The 21169-nt window shown below is 38.9% G+C and overlaps 3 protein-coding genes and 1 pseudogene across 3 annotated transcripts; 3 read left to right on the top strand and 1 right to left on the bottom strand.

Moving 5' to 3' along the window:
- Positions 1 to 2323: 2323 nt before the first annotated feature.
- LOC122666908 (glucuronoxylan 4-O-methyltransferase 1-like) lies at positions 2324 to 3305 on the top strand. The gene has a single exon (XM_043863017.1). The coding sequence runs from the start codon at positions 2383 to 2385 to the stop codon at positions 3253 to 3255; it is 873 nt and encodes a 290-aa protein (XP_043718952.1). The 5' UTR covers positions 2324 to 2382; the 3' UTR covers positions 3256 to 3305.
- Positions 3306 to 8940: 5635 nt separating this feature from the next.
- Positions 8941 to 10227, top strand: LOC122666738 (glucuronoxylan 4-O-methyltransferase 1-like). The gene has a single exon (XM_043862802.1). It carries the CDS (start codon positions 8995 to 8997, stop codon positions 9838 to 9840), a length of 846 nt encoding a protein of 281 aa, XP_043718737.1. The 5' UTR covers positions 8941 to 8994; the 3' UTR covers positions 9841 to 10227.
- Positions 10228 to 13003: 2776 nt separating this feature from the next.
- Positions 13004 to 20341, top strand: LOC122666656. Its single transcript, XM_043862695.1, has 4 exons — positions 13004 to 13027; positions 16454 to 16707; positions 18726 to 18840; positions 19946 to 20341. The coding sequence occupies exons 2-4, from the start codon at positions 16486 to 16488 to the stop codon at positions 20017 to 20019; spliced, it is 411 nt and encodes a 136-aa protein (XP_043718630.1). The 5' UTR covers positions 13004 to 13027; positions 16454 to 16485; the 3' UTR covers positions 20020 to 20341.
- On the bottom strand, positions 14949 to 15919 carry LOC122668267 (annotated as a pseudogene).
- Positions 20342 to 21169: the final 828 nt, after the last annotated feature.

Raw genomic sequence — 21169 nt, 5'->3', positions numbered from 1 at the left:
TCCCAAAACCAATTGTGTGCTTGAAAACGGTATCTAAAGGGTATTCCGTAACTGGACTAAAAATCATAATTTATTTTGACCAAATTCGGAACATCCGAAACTATCCTGACTAGCACGTCCCTTTTTTACCAAAAAAAATAAAAAAATAGTACGGCCATTCTAATGTATGGGTGTTAGATTGAATCAGCCTGAATCACCCTAATAGTGTATGGGCGTCAAATTGGATTAGCCTAGTATGTGATAGGTTAAAGGATCTGATTCCTCTCCAAGAACCTCAGCGCCCAGGGGTGCATTTAAGGGTTGGGTTGTGCAGCACATATCCTTGCGCACTAAGTCAGCTATCGGGATGTGTGCGGCATAGCCCAACGGTCGTTATCCTCTCCTGTTACTGCACGATGCAGTAATGCATCATGCGGCGCAGCAGAGACCATGTGGCACAGTGGGCCAGCGGGCCCCACATGGTGCACATGGCCTCTGCAGCCACCTCACGATGTAGCACTGCACCGTGCAGTAACTGCATAGGATAAAAATTCACGGCTAGATGCCCCTCTGGGCACAAGCTGAACACAAATGCGGCATTGAAGAATGATGACAATGGAGGTATCGAGTTTGTTATCAGGATCACTAGGGCCATGGTCGTGTGACAGTATCTGAACCTCTAAACTTTAATTCTATTTTATTAGGTGAAGTTGAAAATTAGTGTTCGATTTGTGTCCCTATCCATTTAGGAGAATCCATATTCCATAAATTGATATCTTGAAACTATATGAATCCGTTTAGAAGCTATGTTATCCAATCCAATCAACATATACAACTAAGGATGCGAAAATCCATATTTAATTCAAGTTCGTATCCATTTAAGGAATTCTTATTCGAAAAATAGGTATTCAAAAAGTTAGCTTTGAAACCCCAAACGAAGCCATACCAATAAAAGAAATCGATAAGGAGCTGAAACGACCAGACTGATAAGTTTCGGTTGTGATTTGGTTTTTGGAACTAAAACGATCAGACTGGTAACTATTGACCACAAATTGGTTTTTAAGGTTCAAATCCTTATTAGTTTGATTTTGATCTAACCTGATATATGCACCACAAAAAATTGACCAAAATCGGATGACGTATCTATTGGTTTCTCTTGATGACCTCTTATTGGTCCCTTATCGGTTTATTTTTTGTTCAATCTTTGTTTTTTTATATACAAAAAAATAAAAATTGTATTAAAAACTAAACGATTTTTCCACGTTTTGGTTGGCCTAATTTGGTTTCAGTTTTTAACTGGTTTATAAAAGTAAAACCGATATGAAACCGATAAGGGCGTTAGTCTGGTTCCCCCCCCCCCCTCAATCAGTCTTATCAGTTCAAGAGCAACTACCCCATGGGACAGATCTATGGAAAAGGATTCTATCTAGCCGTGGTGGGAGTTGGACCATCCAACTCCACTAAACGATAGAGAAAACAGGGGTAAGGTGGTCATTTCACAGGTGAGTCCCACCTGGGCCCCACATGTGAAATGATCACTCTAACCCTGTTTTCTCTGTCGTTTAGCGGAGCTGGAAGGTCCAGCTCCCGCCACGGGCTGGACAGGAGCTAGGTCCCATATCTACATCCTCCATGGGGTGTGGTCCCCTCATGTGGGGAGGGAATCCAAACCCGTTGAACCCAACCCTAGCAATATTCCAACATTTTTCTGAACCACTACCACTTTATGGGAAACAGTATTGGCTCGGAGCCTCGAACCTGGTTCTTGCCAGCCGTGGTGGAAGCTGAACGATCCAACCCCACTAAACGACAGCAAAAACAGGGGTGGGTAGTCATTTCACATGTGGGGCCTAGGTGGGACCCACCTATGAAATGACCATCCCTTGTTTTTGTTGTCGTTTAGCGGGCCTGGACGCTCCAGCACCCACCACGGCTGGACAGAATCCTTTTCCTACTGGCTCCCCATTTCAATACAAAATAGCATTCCTTAACCCCTCCAACTTAAAAAATAAATAAAGAAGAAAAACACTAACACACACACATACAGAGACGACCAAACTTGTAGATCTACCAACTTACCTACCTGTTGCTCTCATGTCCTCATCAATCATCCACTCTTCTTCCCTTCAATCCCAAGAATCCATGGAAAAAAAAAAAAAAACAGCCAAGCAATCACTATCTTCACTCCATCTTAAGTAATCCTTATTTAGTATTTGTTTCCTTCAATTTAGAAGCAAAAATTGTAAACCCCACAAGGCCCATATCTTCATTGTTAATTATAATCCAAACCCATCAACATCACTTCTTTACATACAAAACTTCATAAACACAACAAACCCATTTCTTAAATAGAGCTGCAGGAATGCAGAACGATGAGAGTGATCAGCCAACACAAGAAGAAACATGAAACCCAAAACCCAATATCCACTCAACCTTAAGCTCCTCATCTTTGGTTTCTTGCTTGCCTTCCTTCTCATCCTCTTCATACTAAGAACAAACTTCTCATCATCATCCAAACCATCAACAATCAACAAGGAAGAAGCCCAATATTCCACAAATTCTTGCCCACCTCAAGATCTCTCCACATCAACTTGCACCAAAATCCCATCTTCCCTAGTTCAAGCACTCCTCCATTACTCAACATCAAACATTACTCCACAGCAAACACTGAAAGAGATCTCTGTTACATCCAGAATACTAGAGAAGAAATCCCCTTGCAACTTCCTAGTCTTTGGTTTAGGCCATGACAGCCTCATGTGGAGTTCACTCAATCATGGTGGAAGAACAGTTTTTCTTGAGGAAGATAGATCATGGATTCAACAAATCAAACAGAGATTCACAATGTTAGAATCATACCATGTCTTCTACGATAGCCGGGTTCGAGATGCAGATGATCTGATGGAGATTGGGAAGGGAGAGGAATGCAAAGTGGTAGGGGATGTAAGGAATTCTAAGTGTCAACTTGCATTGAAGGGATTACCTGCTAAGGTGTATGATATAGAATGGGATTTGATAATGGTGGATGCACCAACTGGTTATTTTGAAGATGCACCAGGGAGGATGAGTGCCATTTATACTGCTGGATTGATGGGAAGGAATAGGAAAGATGGAGAAACTGATGTGTTTGTGCATGATGTGAATAGGGTTGTAGAGGACCAGTTCTCTAAGGCCTTTTTGTGTGAAGGGTACATGAAGGAACAAGAAGGTAGGCTAAGGCACTTCACAATTCCAAGTCATAGAGATAATGTGGATAAGCCCTTTTGTCCTGAAAGTTAAGAGAATTACTATCTTTTGATGCATGAGAGTACTCCATCTCTCTTCTGCCATTTGTGACTATTCTTTGTTTTTTTTTTTTTTTTTTTTTTTAATTTGAATTTGAATTTGAAGAATTTTATTCTTGATAAGATTTTCAGAAAAAATATGTTTATCCCTCACAGTAACAGTTTCCTTTTTTCCTTTCTTTTTTTGGGTTACTTTTTCCATTTTCGAGGGAGAAAAAGAAAATAACCTATAGCCTTCAAGGGCTTGGATGTAGTATTAACTAGGTCAGATAGTTTGAAAAAAATTGGATCAAAATTGAGGGAATCAATTACTTCTAATTCACTTATGCTAATCTCAATTATATTATGTTGAAATGTTGGGAATTCTAGATTTATAGTTCACATCCCTTATCCCCCATTGGACTATTTATACCTAATAGTTTAATTAACTTTTGGGTTAAACCTTCAAGTGGTATTTCATGGGTTATCTCACATTATTTACCATGGTTTTAAAGTGATAACATTTTTTATCAAGGAAAGAGAACGCTACTTGATCATATGTGGCTCCTGCACCTAGACACAAGGCCGTGCTAAATGACTATCACGCCTTCAGAAATTTCTGTCTTTCCATGGGGTGTGGCATTCTTTTTCCCCTTTTTTTTTATTATTGAGTTTAAAAAATCACTATCAATTGCACCATAGCATCAAATTGCCAAATCGTCATATTTCACTATGTTGATTGATATGTATTGATATCAGATCATCCTCGATTCGATACGAATTTTACTATTTTTTTTTTTTTTTTAAATCTTTAACGATATCGATCTCAATAGACCGATATATAAAAACATTATGTTGAATTTGAATATAAATTAAAAAAGGAATAAAAGATTAAAAAAAAAAAGGGAAAGGTTTTTGTACATGACCGTGCATGATACACGATTGTATTCTCAACCATTGGATGGACATGACTATGTATAGTACACAATTTCTCATCGCCATCCAACAATTGAAGGCATGATCGTGCACCATACACAATCATGTACGAAATCTTTAACCAATAAAAATATGAAAAATTTAATAAGAAATGAAATGATACAAAAAAATGAAAAAGAATTGATAACTCACAAGAAAGGAAGAGAGGGAGCGAGTAGTGAAAGAGAAAAGAGAGAAAGAGGGGAAGGGATTCCGGTTTTCCGGTGGCTTTCTCCCCCTCCCCTTTCATTACCTATTCTAATCCTTTAGTCCGAGATTTACCCTAGAGATGTAAACGGATCGAATTCGAATTGGATTGGGTTCTATTCGAATTCAAATTCGTTTATAATTCCACTATCCGAATTCGATCCGAATATCCGCCGAATATAATAACACAATATCAAATTCGAATTCGACTTGTTAAACGGATTCCGGATATTTATCCGGTTCGATTCGTTTAGCAACAGATACCAAATATCCGAATGTTTCTATCCGATTACCGTTCGATTGTCTGCTTACTGTTTTCTATTTATTGAGCTTTATTTCTTCTTAAATCCTGTTTGCAAGTTCCTCCAAAGTCCAATTTAAAGATTTCACTCATGAATATAATAAAACAGAAAAGCCTGATCTAAAACCCAACCAAACCTGCAGTATCCGAATATGGAACAACCCAACAAATATAAAGCAATAGGTGATACTGTAGATAAGACTAATAACAAATCCAACATACAACAACCAGATTCATACAATTAAAAAAAAAAAAAAAAAAAAAGAATCTGAAAGATAGAAACTCACGTAAATCTGTTGCCGACAGGCTTGAGATCGACAACCTGAACAATGAATTCTGGGACTTCAGATGACAATCCAAGAGATGGATTCGTTAGAAATTAGAATGATAGAAATGGCATAAGGGGTAACGCTATAAAGAAGAAAACGATGCATATGAAACAATAGAGAGAGAGAGAGAGAGAGAGACTTACCTTTGACAGTTGCTACTAGTGATTGCGCATGCAGAACGACGTCTCTTGTAACAACGAAGATGTGTGCAGGAAGGCATGAAACGATATGTATATGAAACTAGAGAGAAAGAGGGATTGTAGATTTGTAATCACAGCGAATGGAAGGCAAAGAGAACGTTGAGCTTTAAGGTTATACTTGAGAGTCTTGAGAGTTGAGAGTTGAGAGATCGAGAATCCGAGATTTCAATTTTCAAAGAGGTTTTTGGCTTTCCAAGTTTCCATCGATACTTTTGGCTTTTCTATCTTTTTTTGTCTTATTTACATTTTTACTTGTGACTGTCTTAATTCCTTCTTTTTTTTTTCGGTCTTATTTACATTTTTTATGCATTTCTACTTTTTGTTTTGTTTTTATATGTTTTTCTAATAGGTATATGATAACATCTATCATAGTCAAATAGTAATATATATAAAACAATCATGTTTTCTAACTTACTAGCTACTAAGTTATAAATATAAATAAAATACAAGATCCAAGAAGGCAACTTAATCGGATAGACGGATATGAATATTTTATTTCGGATATTTTAATACCGTCGAATAGCTAAACGAATCGGATAATAATCGATCAAAAACATGAATTACCATATTTGTATTTGATTAGTTTCGGACGGATTCAGATAATTTCCGGATAGTGAATTTTTGAATACGAATCCTGATAAACGAATACGAACCCGGATCAAATACGGATTTTCGACTATTCGTTTACATCTCTAATTTACCCGCAACAGTCATCCATGATAAAATTTCAAATTTAAAAAAAAAAAAAGAAATCTTCGACTTTGGTGGAATTGACGCGTGGATCAAAGACGTACGAGAAAAGTGATCCCATAAGAATATTGTTTAAAAAAGTTGAAACACACAAACAGGGGGGTCTACCTAATCGTACTATTATGTATTGAGGACCTGAGGATGTGAAAGGGCAACAAAGAACACATAATAGTAGCGTATTAAATGGGGCAATTATTATCACAACCCAACACTGGCCTATATTTACTAAAACTTCTTTTCTAATATTATCCTGCTTTTAAACTTTTACATCTCCATCTACCCACATGTTTTTAAATATTCAGATTATCTTTTTTTTTCACCTAGTAACTTGCTAATCTATTTAATCTACCATTCATCTTCTAATTTTTACTATTTTTGTCATTAAAATAGTAAAAACTGAAAGCACCCACCCGCTTCTTCTCTCTCCCGTTTTTTACTCCATTCAGATTATTTTTTTCATTTATTCTTCAATTTTTCTATTTAATTAATTTTTTATTCAATATTTCGTCATCATCATTCTTCTTCAAATAGATCATGGTTCTAAGTATCGGTATCGAATCGCCCGTATCAGACAATACGTACCGATTTTGCTAGTCATTGATACCAATATTGTGTCAATACCGTATTGATAGCACAGTACGGACAAGGGGTAAAATGGTTAGAAAACTCATTTTTAAGGAAATTCAGGGATAATTGCCTGATACAGCCGATCCAGGCCAATACTATATCGGTATCATATCGGTTTTGCAGGCTACTGATGCCCATTCCCATACCGTGCACTAAAACCATGGAACAGATCAACTCTCTTCAAAATTTGTAAAAAGTAAATTGAATAAAAGAGAGAAGAAGTGGGGTGCTTTGAACAGAGTCGATCTGTTTCATGGTTTTAGTGCACGGTATCAGAACGGGTATCGGTAACTTACAAAATCGATATAGTATTGGCCTGGATCGGTTGTATCGGGCAAAATTACCCCTTATTCGTACCATGCTATCGATACAGTATCGATATCGGTGACTAGCAAAGCCGGTATGTATCGCCCATTACGGGCGATACGATACCGATACTTAGAACCATGATTTGTTCGAAGAAGAACGATGAGGATGAAATATTGAATAAAAAATTAATTAAATAGATAGATTGAAGAAAAAACAAAAATATATAAAATAACCGAATGGAGTAAAAACGGGAGAGAGAAGAAGCAGGTGGGTGCTTTGTAGAAGATGAATGGTAGGTTAAATAGATTAGCAGGTTACTAGGTGAAAAGGAAGGGCACTCTGGGTATTTAAAAACATGAGGGTAGAAGGGGATGTAAAAGTTTAAAAGCAGGGTAATTTCAGAAGAGAAGTTTAAGGTAGGATAGTTTTAATAAATATAGGTTAAGTGTAGGGTAGTGCTGGTAATTGCTCCTATTTTTAAATCATGTAGCATTCCACCCTTAACTTGTGGTTGGCATGTAGGCCCTTGAGGAGAAAAGACTAGATAAATAATCATCGAGCATTTATATAAAAATGTAAACAAGGAATTTTTGTTGTTGCTCTATGCCGCAGCGCAGGCTGTGCCTAGGCACATGGGGTGGATGCAATGACCACCCTGCCCCCTTGCACAGGCTACCCATGTGTCTGAGCGCAGCTTGCACGCTGAGGCACAGAGAATATTCTCCCTATTTTTATGTATATATAAAAATATGATATTGCATTATTACTAGAGCTCAATCATACCGTCCCATTACAAATGGTGAAGAATTCTTCCATGTAAAGGAAAACTCAATCATACTACAAAAGATTCCAATAAAATAAAAAGGGTCGACGATCTCACAGGAGGAATGTGGCCCTTGTGCGTGCACGGTAGCCAATGAAAGTATGTGAGTTTGTATCATAGGGGTGGAATTTCTATCTTTCATGAGATTGGGGTGGTCATTTGGTCTCCTTCCTCCCCTTTCTATATCTTGGCGTGGGCGGTACAGTCTCCTAAAGAGAACTTTTCTCCGAATAAAAAATGGCAATAGTATTCATGCACGCCCTGCATGACATAGTTGTATGGATATAAATGGCCATCCAAAATGATAGGTTCGATGGGAGAATCTCCTGTGCACGAGTCTTGTCCCATAAAAAATAACAAACTTTCAATCGTAGGATCAAGATTAGAGGATAGCCCACAAAAATCATATATTTTATTAGGGAAAAAGAAAATTGCTTGATCGCACTCCCTACGCCCAAATACTTGTTTTTTTTTTGTCAAGAGAAAACTCATTTATTGAACCCGACTCTTAGATGCTTGGGGCCTTTGCTTCCATTGGTCCCTCCCCTGGCGTAGGGACCACGTGATTAAGTAGCGTATATTGGGGGTAAAAGAGCACTAATCGGCCGCGGGGTTCCCATGCAATGGAGAAATGATCTGACGTCCACTGCATATTTGGTAGACCATCATTGATGTGTGACAATATATTATCCTATCTTACCAAACAAAAACAAAAAACAATATATTATCCTAACCACTTGGTATTCTACAAAGATTCCATACCAGCGGTCTTTGATTAGGACATATGGATTTCTTTCTAAATCTTGGCTTTATTTAATAAAAACCCTTCGTAAAACAGCCAAGCACTCTTACCTAATACTGTAGAAAATCACCCAATCATAGCACCAGTTTAAGACAATAATTAAATTTAACTAACACCTAAACCATATTAAAACAAGGAAGCAGTTACATAAATGGCAGGCAAATTTAAAAAATGAAGGTTAGATAAGATTCTAATATTCCAAAGATTCCAATCCAATTAATTTAACCAAAGGAGCACAACCCTGACTGTGCGTGCTTCTCTCAATTAGGAGTTAAGACACTGTAACGGCTAAGGGAAAGTCTCAACAATTGTCTCACCCAGCACCTAAACCCTGACTTTGAGTCCCAAGAAATTTCTCCCCTTCTCTTTACTTCCAATCCCAACCCAAACTGGAAAATACCCTCAGGAAACCAATTCGAACACAGTTCAAAAATGGGATCTGCAACTCAATTGCCTCTTCAAGTCAAGCTTCTCATCTTTGGTTTCTTCCTTGCTTTCCTCCTCTTGATGTTCAGGTCAAGCTTCTTACCTTCTTCTTTCCAGAACAACCCATTATCTCCAATTCCAGAAATCAAATCAACAGAAACATGTAACAAGATCCCAACACCATTAGTCCAAGCTCTGATTCACTACTCAACCTCAAATACCACCCCACAACAAACATTCAAAGAGATATCAGTCTCAGCTAGAGTCCTAGACAAGAAGTCCCCCTGCAATTTCCTAGTCTTTGGCCTTGGCCATGATAGCCCTCTCTGGAGCTCTTTGAATTATGGTGGGCGAACGGTTTTTCTCGACGAAGATGAATCGTGGATCAAGCTAATCAAGCAGAAGTTTTCAAATTTAGAGGTTTATCATGTTGGGTATGAGACCAAAGTGAGAGATGCAGAGAACCTTTTGAGGATTGGTAAGGAAAAGGAGTGTACGGTTGTGAGTGATAGAGAGAATTCTAAGTGTCAGCTCATGTTGAAGGCATTGCCACAAGTGGTTTATGAGGTAGAGTGGGATTTGATAATGGTGGATGCACCGACGGGCTATCACGATGATGCACCAGGGAGGATGGGAGCTATCTATACTGCTGGAATGATGGCTAGGAATAGGAAAGAAGGAGAGACTGATGTGTTTGTGCATGATGTGAACAGGGTCGTGGAGGATAAGTTCTCCAAGACCTTTTTGTGTGAAGGGTACATGAAGGAGCAAGAAGGTCTTATTAGGCACTTCACAATTCCAAGTCACAGAGACAGTCCTGATAGGCCTTTTTGCCCTTCCAGTTCCACCTAGAGAAGTTGACAGAAGGGTTTGATTTGTTTGCTCATGCTGCTACCATGGTCCCTCTGATATGTTGATTTGTATCGATCAAGTTAAGACCATCTGGAAACCTATGTGAACTGCATCATTCAATTTGAGTTTCTTGGGGAACCAAGAATGCAACTTGCATCTTTTGTATTCATGTGATCTGGGTTCCAAGGCTTTTGGGGCTATGGCTTGATAGGATGGAGATGAGTATTTATTTACAATTTGAATTCTTCTGCTTCCCTTTGTTTCCTTATCTTTTTTTAATTGAATATATTGTGAGTTTTTCATCTCCCCTTTCAATGTGAAAACTGAATTATTTTTCCCAAATGTAGTAACAAGAAATGAGTTCAACTAAATGCCAACTGCTTCAAATATGGTTTCTTGGGATTCAAGCATAATTTATACGTTCTGTGTTTTAAGGCTTTTCGGGGTATGGGTTGGTAGGATGATAATGGGCATGCATTTAGAATTTGAGTTCTGGTGCTTCCTCTGTTTCTTTACCATTATAATTGAACAAAATGAGACTCACATTTCATTAAAAAACAGAGTGGTGAATCAATTTGTATAATCTTTAAGCAGTGGTCTTTCCCCAAAGGAATTTCAGTGCATTTTGAAGATAATGACAATCAATAGTTTTTTTTTTTTTTGGATAGATAGGCCCCCTAAGGAGATTTGAACTCGTGACCTCTTAATTATGAGGTGTTGGTCTTTGCCAACTGAGCTACCCCTTTGGGGTATGACCATCAATAGTTGTTCAGAAGGATTGTTATAAGCTATTGTGTTTTTAGATTCTTGTAATCTAATCACAACATAGGAGTACTTTTTAGAATCCTTTCAGTTCTTTGCTGTGATATTAGAGTTAGATCCTAAAATGAGGAATGCGATTTAGTTTTTCCTATATATTGGCCTTAAAATATGGGCTTGCAACCGTACGGAGACTACCTTGATCTGTTGGCTAAAGATCAAGCACAGCAAGGGCACTTCAAATTCACAGGTTTGTATATCTAAACTTCTACTCCATCTCTTCCACTTAAGAATGCTGTGATTTTGATACCTGCAGAACTCTTCACCAGATACGTATTAATTTGCAAAACCTCTAGTCAATATTTAAGGTCACTCTTTAAAAGTCATAGTGTCAAAACAGATTTCCCAAGGACAGAACATAGTCTTTTTCAAGACCCCTTTGAGTTAATCTGTAGATGTGCTTCAAAGTTGCCTGCCTTGTAACATCTTGAGGGATGCAAGAAAGATTTTTTTTAAAGGACCATCAGACCAGACAATCAACTGCAACCATTGACTTTTTTGTCGATGAGCGAGCAACCATCAGACTGGACAATCCAACTGCGACCATCGACATGTCTTAACATTCTTCTCAACAGCGTGAAATATGTCACTAGGAACTGACGAGGTGACACAAAACACCTCGTTTACAGAAGGGAAGGGGTTCCTGACCATACAAAATTTGCCCAAAGCAGCCCACCTATCAATGTCTCAAGAAAATGTACACTGGAATTAACCCACAGCGCCCTACATATACCATGGCCAAGGGCTGCTACCTCTGATGCAACACAAAGCATGGGTGAAGTCCACACAAACAGTGATCCATGAAAATCTCTTGTCATTTCCTCATTCACAAATCTAATAAACCCTTATCATTCATGGACAATAGTATCTTCATGCCTGACAACAACTGCAATGGCAAAGAGGGGATTCGGAGAGTTTCTTAAAAACATACATAGCCAGCTTTTCATTTTGGGGGCGGGGGGGTGTACCCATCTCAACACTAATGCTTGATCACTTACAATAGCTAGAGGAAATTAATAGCATTATGATCCTTGACATTTCAAACGTCCCTCAAGCATGAAGGATGAGGCACTGTTCTACAACTTCTGTGGAGTGAAGAATTGCACAAATGCCATAGTCCTCCTGCTCATGGAGATTGGCATTCCAAGGTATTACATATCAGTCTTTGGATGAAATCAGTCTGAATTGGAGCTGTTTGCAAATCCATCTGGATAGGTACCAATAAGTAGTCCAGCCCCTCATATCCAATACCGATACTCTTGAAACCGGAATTTAGAATTCATCATTGAAGAAGATTGACATTGTGATGGATGCAAATTCTTGGCACATTGGTGAAAGAGATAAACGTATCTCACTCACAATAGCTCAGTGAAAGATTCTCATTCTGTTCAAATGAAAGCTCCCTAGTCCCTATCCTCCTCTCTTTCATCATTTTGGTTGATATTTAGGTAGTCTTTAACTCTTGCCATCATAGTCTTCATTCTTTTCGGTCACAAGAGGTGCCCAGCCACCCAGACTGATTGATCCATGAAAAACGCTTTAGCATATTCTAATGACCAAAAAACCCTTATTAACGGCCAAAAATACCAAATACTGAAGATGAATGATTGTACAGTCTATCAAGCTGGTGAAGCATTTTTTGCTTCAACACATGTCATGTAGTGGTAGATGAGTTGATTGATCCGTATAATCCTTGGATGGTTTTCTTGAAGGAATTCACTACAAGGTTACGCAAGAAGATAATGATTGCTTATTGGCATCACCTTCTGCTCACGAAATATTTCATATTATGTAACAACTTAACCTAAATTCTACTCCTTGCCCTGATGTATTTTCAGGGTATTCTGTAGAGCTTGCTGGCCCTCTGTTGGGGAGAGTTGAGGCAATTTTTCCAAACAGGTTGTTTTTCTAAGTGGATGAATTACACCTTTGTTTGTCTGATTGCTAAATCGGAACAGGCTGATTCAGTTGTTAAGTTCAGCCCAATTGGTCTATCCAACTTCATTTACAAGATCATAGTTAAGTTGCTTGTTTATGGTGATGCCTCTGCTCGAAAAAAAATCAGATCTCCCAACCATTTCGCCTATGTAGTCAATAGGTTAATTCAAGGAAACATTCTCCTTGCTCATGAAACCTTTCATACTATTCACAAGAAAAGAAGAGGAAGATTGGGTCTCATGGCTCTTAAGATTGACATGGCAAGTGCATATGATCAATTGGAATGGAGTTTTATTCAGCAAGTACTCACTGCTTATGGATATATCCTAAGTGGGTGGAAATGATAAGATTTGAATCTCAACTCGTACTCTGTCCATTTTGCTTAATGGATCCCCATGTCCAGGCAGCTCTCTCTCTCTCTCTCTCTCTCCTGCAGCATAGATAAGGGTGACCCAATGTCCCCATATTTGCTTTAATGTGTCATGGGAGTTACTTTTCTTCTTCTATTTGGCCTTTAAAATTGATCTTTGAGCTGAAGATTAAAGATAGCGAATAATACGCTACACCTGATGCCATCAACTGACAATGTCACAACTCAACCTTGATGATGTTTCAGTCAACTTATAAGCATATAGAGGCAGGCAACTAGTGACATTATCATCTGTGAGACTTCAAGTGTCTCTCTCATGAGATCCAAAATTTTAAGGATTAGGAAATGTTAACACTTCTGTGGAGTGCAGAGCATGCAGAGGCGTATGCAATCCCAGAATCCTACTTAAGGAGATGGGCATTTCAAAGTTTTATGAATCATTTTTTACAGATCTGATAGGTTTGAATTGTCGGCGAAACAGTTTGACCAATACATCATGTCATACCCCTTACTGAAACTTGAAACTGGCATTCAAAAGATCAAATGGATCAAAGGAGACTGGAAATTGGGGTGAATGCAAATTCTAATTGGCTAACCAAATACAGAACTTCAATAATAAGAACATTTGTAGAAGGAAATTTTCTTAGATATCCAGCTCAGAACAGCTTCATTGAACTCAGATTCTCATTCACTTCAAGCAAAATTAGCTTTTCCATCCTCCCTCTCTTTTAACATTCTGGTTTATATATCTAGTCTGCATATTCTAATAACCATGACAAAACTATGTCTATGTTTGATCTTAAGTGGATTTCTAGTATTATAGCTATCACTGTGCGCTTTATCTGGACTCTTTAGAAATCAAGTTATGTTCACTCAGTCCACTCCTAAACCCATCTCTGTTTTGCAAAATATCTCTCGTTGGACTTCTTATCTTTACTTATCTCACAACCCTTCTTTTTCCCTTCCAAGCTCTCCTTTGCCGTCTTCTTCCCTATCATTTCCTGAGTGTCTGGACTTGCCTATGGCTCATCAGTCATCACCTTATTGTTGTCACTGATGCTGATGCCAGTTTTATCAGATAGGTTGGACTTCTCTTGTTCTTTACATGAAAGAATCTGGTGGCATTTCTGTAATTTTATGATTTTATAAATTTAATTTAAAAAGAAAATTCAGAACTTCCTTTGGGTTGAAATTTGACATCTGAATGTGAGATCATTTATCACATGAATCCACATGTTTTTGCCAATTTTCTTAGTTTTGTAACATATGAAATGTCATGTACCTATGTGAGCTAACTTTTTCCAATTTTAACATTTCTGTGCTCTGTTTTGCTTCAAGTTGGAAATTTCTAATTGGCTTTACACCCCCCCCCCTCCCCCGTAAAAAGGAAAAAATCGCTGTTTGGGCCTCTAGGGCATGCAAGTGTGTGTTGGCCAATGAAGCATGCATACAAGCATCATCTTAGGTGGGATTTCTGCCTTTCCATGGGGTAGTGCGGTACTTTTGCGCACTCCTGTGTCTAGATGCAAGAGCCATGTTGGTCATGCCACCTTTCCACATTCCAAATGGAATCCGTGGACTTATGTTTATTTTTTATTTTTTGGCAAGAGAATGCTGCATAGGTCTTTAGAACCTGCATTTATGCATTGGCCAATGGGAGCACACACGCAAAAATCACCCGTCGGATTTCGTCTTTCCATGAGGGCAATGTGATACTTTTATGTGCTTCTATGTCTAGGTGCAGAGCCGCGCTCACCACATGGGCCACGCGAGCCACGTCACCTCCTCTTTTCCTTTTTTTTGGGGGTAATTTCCACGGACCTCCCCTGAAGAATGGCCAAACGCCAGGCACCTCCCCTGGCGCTTGAATTTGGACTCCTGCACCCCCTACTATTAACGGTGTCAAACCTCTAACACCACGCTGTTATTATAATGATATTAAATGATGACATAAGCAACTTAATAGACGAAACAAAGTGTTTTAATAGATCATCGAAGCAGAAATCTGCAACTGTACATGCCGACGACGGACGAGCTCATTCACCATCACCGAAGCAGAAACCTGCAACTGGGCACGCACAGAAACTTGCAACTGTGCATGCCGACGACGGACGAGCTCATTCACTGGATAAAGAATTTGTAAAAAAGAACAGAAATCAAAGGCCACCGTATTCGCCGGTGAGTAAAATTAAACTTGTAATTGGACTGGATTCTTCTATTTGGGTCTCAGTGTTCGAAGAAAATCATTCTTTTTAACGTGTGAAGCATTGTGTCCTTCAATTTGGGACTAGTTGATGGAAACAGAAGTTATAATTTAAATTCAAACCGGTAAAGTTCTTCCCATTGACTTACCAAGACCTGGAACGATTGCGAGAACTCAAGCCACAGGAAGGACATGCAGAGGAGAATGGATTGGTTGAAGAGTTGAAAGAATGTGAGCTTACAGCGACAGAGAAGGTGCGAAGCAAGTGGAGGAAACGTGAGAGGTAGAAGACGTAAGACCAGAAGAAGACACGGCCGCTGGGGCGAGTCCCAAGGGGAAGCAGAGGAGCCACTGGAAAGGGGTTTTGGAACGCCGCCAGAAACAACGGGTGTCACGTATCTCGGAGGTGGTGGAGAGGAGGATCCCGACGAAGATGACGACGGAGAGAAGGAACATGGCAACGCTATGGATTGCAGGGATGGGGCCAAGAGGCACCGGACTGTGGCTGCGGCGGAAGAGAGCCAAGAAGAGGTGAAGGAAGACGGAGAGGGTGATGTAGGCGGCTATGGAGGAGAATAGGAAGGACCATGTGGAACCCCACGATTGGGAGTGACTCCATCAAAACCCCACGATCGATGGGTGGTCCGACAGCCAATAAGAGAGTGGTTTTCGTTGAATTGTGGTGGTTTCCATCTTCAAATTGGGAACGAATCGACCACGTTAAGGATTTGCAGAACTCTCAGGTGAAGGAAAGAAATGCTTTGATTAGCTTTGATTCTTTGATTCCTGTTTTTCACATAAGCAAACCAAGGTCTTTGTTTATTTGGAAAAGAAATGCTTTGATTAGCTTGAAACAGTTTACCAGTTAGATTTTTGGATTTTTACTCCAAGGTTTCTTCACTCGAGCTTTCTCTGCTAACAAGTTCTTTTCGTTAACAGAAGAGAATGTATTCTCTTTTATTTTATGTACAAGGGTAATATGATCATTTTAATTTTTTTTATTTGACACCGTTAATAGTAGGGGGTGCCGGAGTCCAAATTCAAGCACCAGGGGAGGTGCCTAGTATTTGGCCATTCTTCAGGGGAGGTCCGTGGAAATTACCCTTTTTTTTATCCTTGAATTCGAATCCGTGGACCTGCTATTGCAAAGGCCCTCTTACGTGTCAACACATGGCGGGTGGTGTAGGATACAAACTTCACGAGCTGGTGAAGTATAGAAGGAAATAGATAAGAACAGAATTGAGAAAACCTTCGAGTCGAGTCTCCCACTAGTTATCTTCACATCTCTCTCTCTCTCTCTCTATAGCTGGTGAAGATGAAAAAGGAGCTTCTCGCTTCTGCCCCATGGAGGGACGTAGAGAAACCAGAAAAATTCCGAGACGCTAAGCTTAAAGCTACTAACCAGCCCGGAACGACTCCTACGATGTACGTTCCTCGCAAGAAATCAGGCTCTTCAAATTCTTCCACCACCGAAGACGATGAATCACTCACCGAACTCGATCCTGAACTCAGATACAGCTTCCAGAGGAACTTTCAGGTCTTCATTGTTCCCCAAAACTTGAATTTTTCCAAAAACTTGATTCCCCCCCTCCTCTCTCCAATATGACGGTGCTTTGATTTAAACTTAAATTCATTAACATTTCTTTGTTGTCTCTTTAACCCAAGCCTGATTCGTATTTTTACTAAGAGTTGATGAACCTCAATATGTTAGGTCGATTAGAGAAAGTGAGTAATTTAGCTGAAACCTATTCATGATAGAGTGGATTGTTTGTTTGACCTGGACAAATTCCTCCCCCCCCCCCCCCCCAATTAAGCAGAATGCAGTGGTTTCGAGATGAAAAAACGTCTGTTTGGTTTTTCTTGTCAACCCATTTCATGTTCTCCACTAATTTGGAGTATCAAATTATTAATTTTCAATATCATTGACGAATGCGAAATTTCCATCCCCCAAAACCCCTCCAAAAAAAAAAAATTTACAATAGACATGTCTAAATTTTGCTTAATGTATCATTAATCTAACAATAGCTGTTTGGTCATTTTGGCACTCCCCGAGACGAAGGGAGAAAGAGGCTGGCTGTTGTGGAAGAAAAGGAATACACCTCAAATAAAGAGAATAAGGGAGCTTTTTGGTCCTTTGGATATCAATCCATGGTTCTCAAGATTTCAGATCATTTATAACAAGAATCAAGAGAAATTTATATACTCAAGGAGGAGAAGTTGAGGGAGGGATAATGGAAGGATTGAGAAAGTTTAATTGAAAACTGATTCTGTTCTGAACCTATACAATGTACTGTTCCATGAAGCTGGATTGTCTCCAAAATATCTTAACATCCTTTATAGAAATCTCTACAAATTGTACTGCTGTTGAGCAACCAGTGTTGTGGCCAATGAGTCTGCACTGTGCCTCACGGTTTCAAGGGCTTTCCAGTGCTTTATTGAGCTGGTATTTATGATTGGTTGATTACCATTTCCTCTACTCCCTTTTCTACCGATCTAGCATCTCCTTTCTGACCCCATGAGATTTAATTATTCTTAGATCTGTTGTCCAGGTGTTGTGTGCAGATATGACACAAAATCACTGCAAGATGAGCTTTGGCATTTTGTAAACCTCAGGTTACAGACTGATCACACGGAATCTGCCATCTGTAACTTTATCCCCTCCCCCCCCCCCCACACACACACACACAACAGTTTCTGAGCTATCTTTCTGTTCATGTACACGGCTTCTGTCCATAGGCCTTGATTTTCTGTGACATGGTGGCTGATTTGGCTGCTCTGATGGTTGGATAGATAGGATATGATCTATATCGGCCATGTGTGAATTTTCCATTAGCCATATGGCACAGCACATATTGAACCTTTTCACTTGCATTTTCAACAATCCATCTATTTTTTGCAAAACTCTATTTATTTCCTTGTCTCTATGTGTTTGGGATTAAACTTGCTGCATGACTAGAAGCCAACGAGGTTTTTGTTTCATGAAATTCATGGCTTGCTGATTCCATCCTGGTACTTAATGAAAATGACAGATTTTCTGTTGCTGGTACATATTTCATATTGTTTGACACGTCTTTGTAATTTCACTTATCATCCATATCTTCATAGTTTTTTTTTTTTGGTCGGTTGTTGGGATTAGTATCAGATATTGAGGTTGCTAGCTTTCTCTCTGTAGCATTGGAAAGAAGTCTTCTTATTCTTTGTTGTTTTCATTTTCTCCATTCTTATGTAAACTTGGTTGCCTTTGAAGATCTTGATTGAAAAGTTATGTATTCTTGTCTTTCAACAGTATCTATCTGTTGCTTCTTTGTAGCCTTTTCAGATAATTTCAGGAATCTTGTGTTATTGTATCCGATAAACTCAAATTTTATCAGCATCTAATATGATTCCATTTGCAATGGTGCTTCTTGAAATTATAAGTAGGATACTATTTTCGTTCTTCTACTTGATTCACCATGTTACCCCCATTCAACTGCCCATCCTCTTATTTCTTATATCTTAGATGATTCTGCATTAGGTATTAATGAAATATAATGTCATTATTTCTTGAATATACAGTTTCTTCAACGAGTTTTTAGCATCGACACTGTTGTGAAGCCTCTTCCTCCTGCAATGGCATATAATGTTTCCCGCAACCTCAGCTTTTTCACTCGCATTTTCACTCAGTTTTTTGGTGAGTTTGTTGTATTTAGCATTCTGTGAAATTTAAGAATTTCAGTTTTGTAGTCCATGGGGATTGCTTATATCTTTGTGCTCTTCTTTTGTGGTCATTTAGGAGCTTGTGACAATTTTTTGGTCATTAAGTGTGTGTGTGTGTGTGTGTGTGTGTATTCTGCACAGAAGCGTTATGCAAAGTCCTCAGGATGTGCCAAACAGGCCTGAAATAGTCTATAGAATGTACATTTGGTTTCCATCACGTCGGGGGTCAGATTCTTCAATATGCTTGAATATATTGTATTTGCAGAGTTGATATACATAACCATGATCATTCACTTTACTTCTCTTTCGTAATGGACGGCAAATGGTCCACAAGATCATAGATCATAATAATTTAGTTCAAAGAAAATCGGAAAGGGAATTCGGTCCAATGGAAAAGAAGAATTTTGATCATCTATACTCTTAAAAAAGTATTTGAAGCACTGGTGGTAGCTTGATGGAACTCCTTTGTAGCCGTGAATCCCCCTTGCACTTACAACATAGGGAGCTCCCCAGCAACAAGAGGCCTTTATTTAAGAAGTTTTTTTTTTTTTTTTGGGGGGGGTGGGGTGGGTGGTTAGCCTTAAACAATGCCCATTGTGCTCATGCTTATATGGAAATTACTTACTTAAGAGGAACTTTACATCCCATATCTATTTGATATGACATATTGAAGATAAAGTTATAGCCAACCATAAAGGTGGTTGTGCTTCCAATAGAAAGATCCAATGGCTCATCGTGGTGGCTTGCATATTTTCCTACATTTGGGAGCACCTCTCAAAAATGTATTTATCATTTTTTTTGGGGGGTGGGGGGGGGGGGGTATAGCTGGGATTCGACCTTGACCTCATGGTTTCTGTACAATATGCCAAGGAATTCGACTGCACGATTGAGCTTTCTTTTTTGTTATTCTTACCGTTCAGTATCCATGTTTCAACTTGAATGAATGAGAGATTAACTACTATAATAACATAAATACTTTTGACTGTTAACTAAATTATTTTCATTTGTCATCCTTTTCTCTGAAGCATAATTAATGTAGGCAACTTTCTTTCTTATTTCCTCTTTTCTCCTTGTTTCAGATCCTGAAGGCATCTCAAATGCCCAGAAATCACTTGGGTTAGGACAAGAAGAGAAAGTGCGTCGTGTTCGTTGAGAAAAATTTTTTCCCACCCAACCAAAACAAATATGTGACCCCCAAGTTCTATTCATTTTCAGTTTTGAGCTTATTAAACTCATTCTGTGTTTTGTGTTTTGTGTTTTATCAAGCAATGGAAGATTTTAATTACTTTGTCTCACTTATCTGCCATATTATCTTATCAGTTACCTATTAGGCTATTACACACCTATTGTCTAATTATTTAATTAAATTTCAATAACTTGGGATCATAATAGATCCGCATTCTCAGGGAATTCTACTGAAGTCAACTCAAGAATGAAATTATCACTTCCCTCTGAGCAGCAGAGGTCAAGCTGCAGTTGAGCTAAGAAACTCTTGGGTGTCGATCGGATCTGGCTCCTCTCCAGGGAGCTCAGCGTCCAGGGAGTGCCCAGGGGGCATCCAAGGGTTGTGCTGTGCCGCACACATCTCGGTGCACACCTGGAGATGTGTGTGGCACAGCCCAATGGCTGGATGCCCCTGGGCATGCTGGGCTTCCTGGAGAGGAGCTCAATCCATGTCAAAAGTGTTGAATCAATTATAGATATTGTGGTTCCCTCTTTGTCTTTGCAGGTTGTATCAGACAAGCACTGCATTCAACTTTCTCCTAACCTTCACATCTCACTTTATCCATTCAATCTGACAAGCCATCTGACCTCCCTATGCACTGGAGATCAGGATTTTAACTCACTTCTATCTTCGGCATTTTTCCTTGGAAAATTTCAAAATCAACCATAACTTATTAATCTGAAGCTTTCCAGATTATTGGTTATTTCATAGATTTTCATAGTGGATGTGCCATGCAAGAGAACAATTCCCAACTTTGTGAATATCGTGTGGCATATAATGTGCCAAGTATTTGTTCCATTCATTTCTAAAATTGTTTCTTCTGTCCTTTCAAATTTGAAATTTGATCAGTGAGAAGTAAATTACTACGGCTTGGCAATCTAGTTATGGCTGTAAACGGATCGGATTCGGCTCGGATAATGCTATATCTGCATCCGCATCCGCATCCGATTAGTTATCGAACGGATTCGGATAATGCTAAATGGATATGGACACAGATATGGATCGGATATTTTATCCGTTTACATGTAAATATAGCTTTTCGGATAGCTATAGCTTATTTGTATTCGCATCCGTTTAA

This window comes from Telopea speciosissima, chromosome 7 (assembly GCF_018873765.1).
Source record: "Telopea speciosissima isolate NSW1024214 ecotype Mountain lineage chromosome 7, Tspe_v1, whole genome shotgun sequence".
Taxonomy (NCBI): domain Eukaryota; kingdom Viridiplantae; phylum Streptophyta; class Magnoliopsida; order Proteales; family Proteaceae; genus Telopea; species Telopea speciosissima.
Note: the sequence above shows the minus strand (reverse complement) of the source record. Positions and strands in the feature narration are given on the sequence as shown.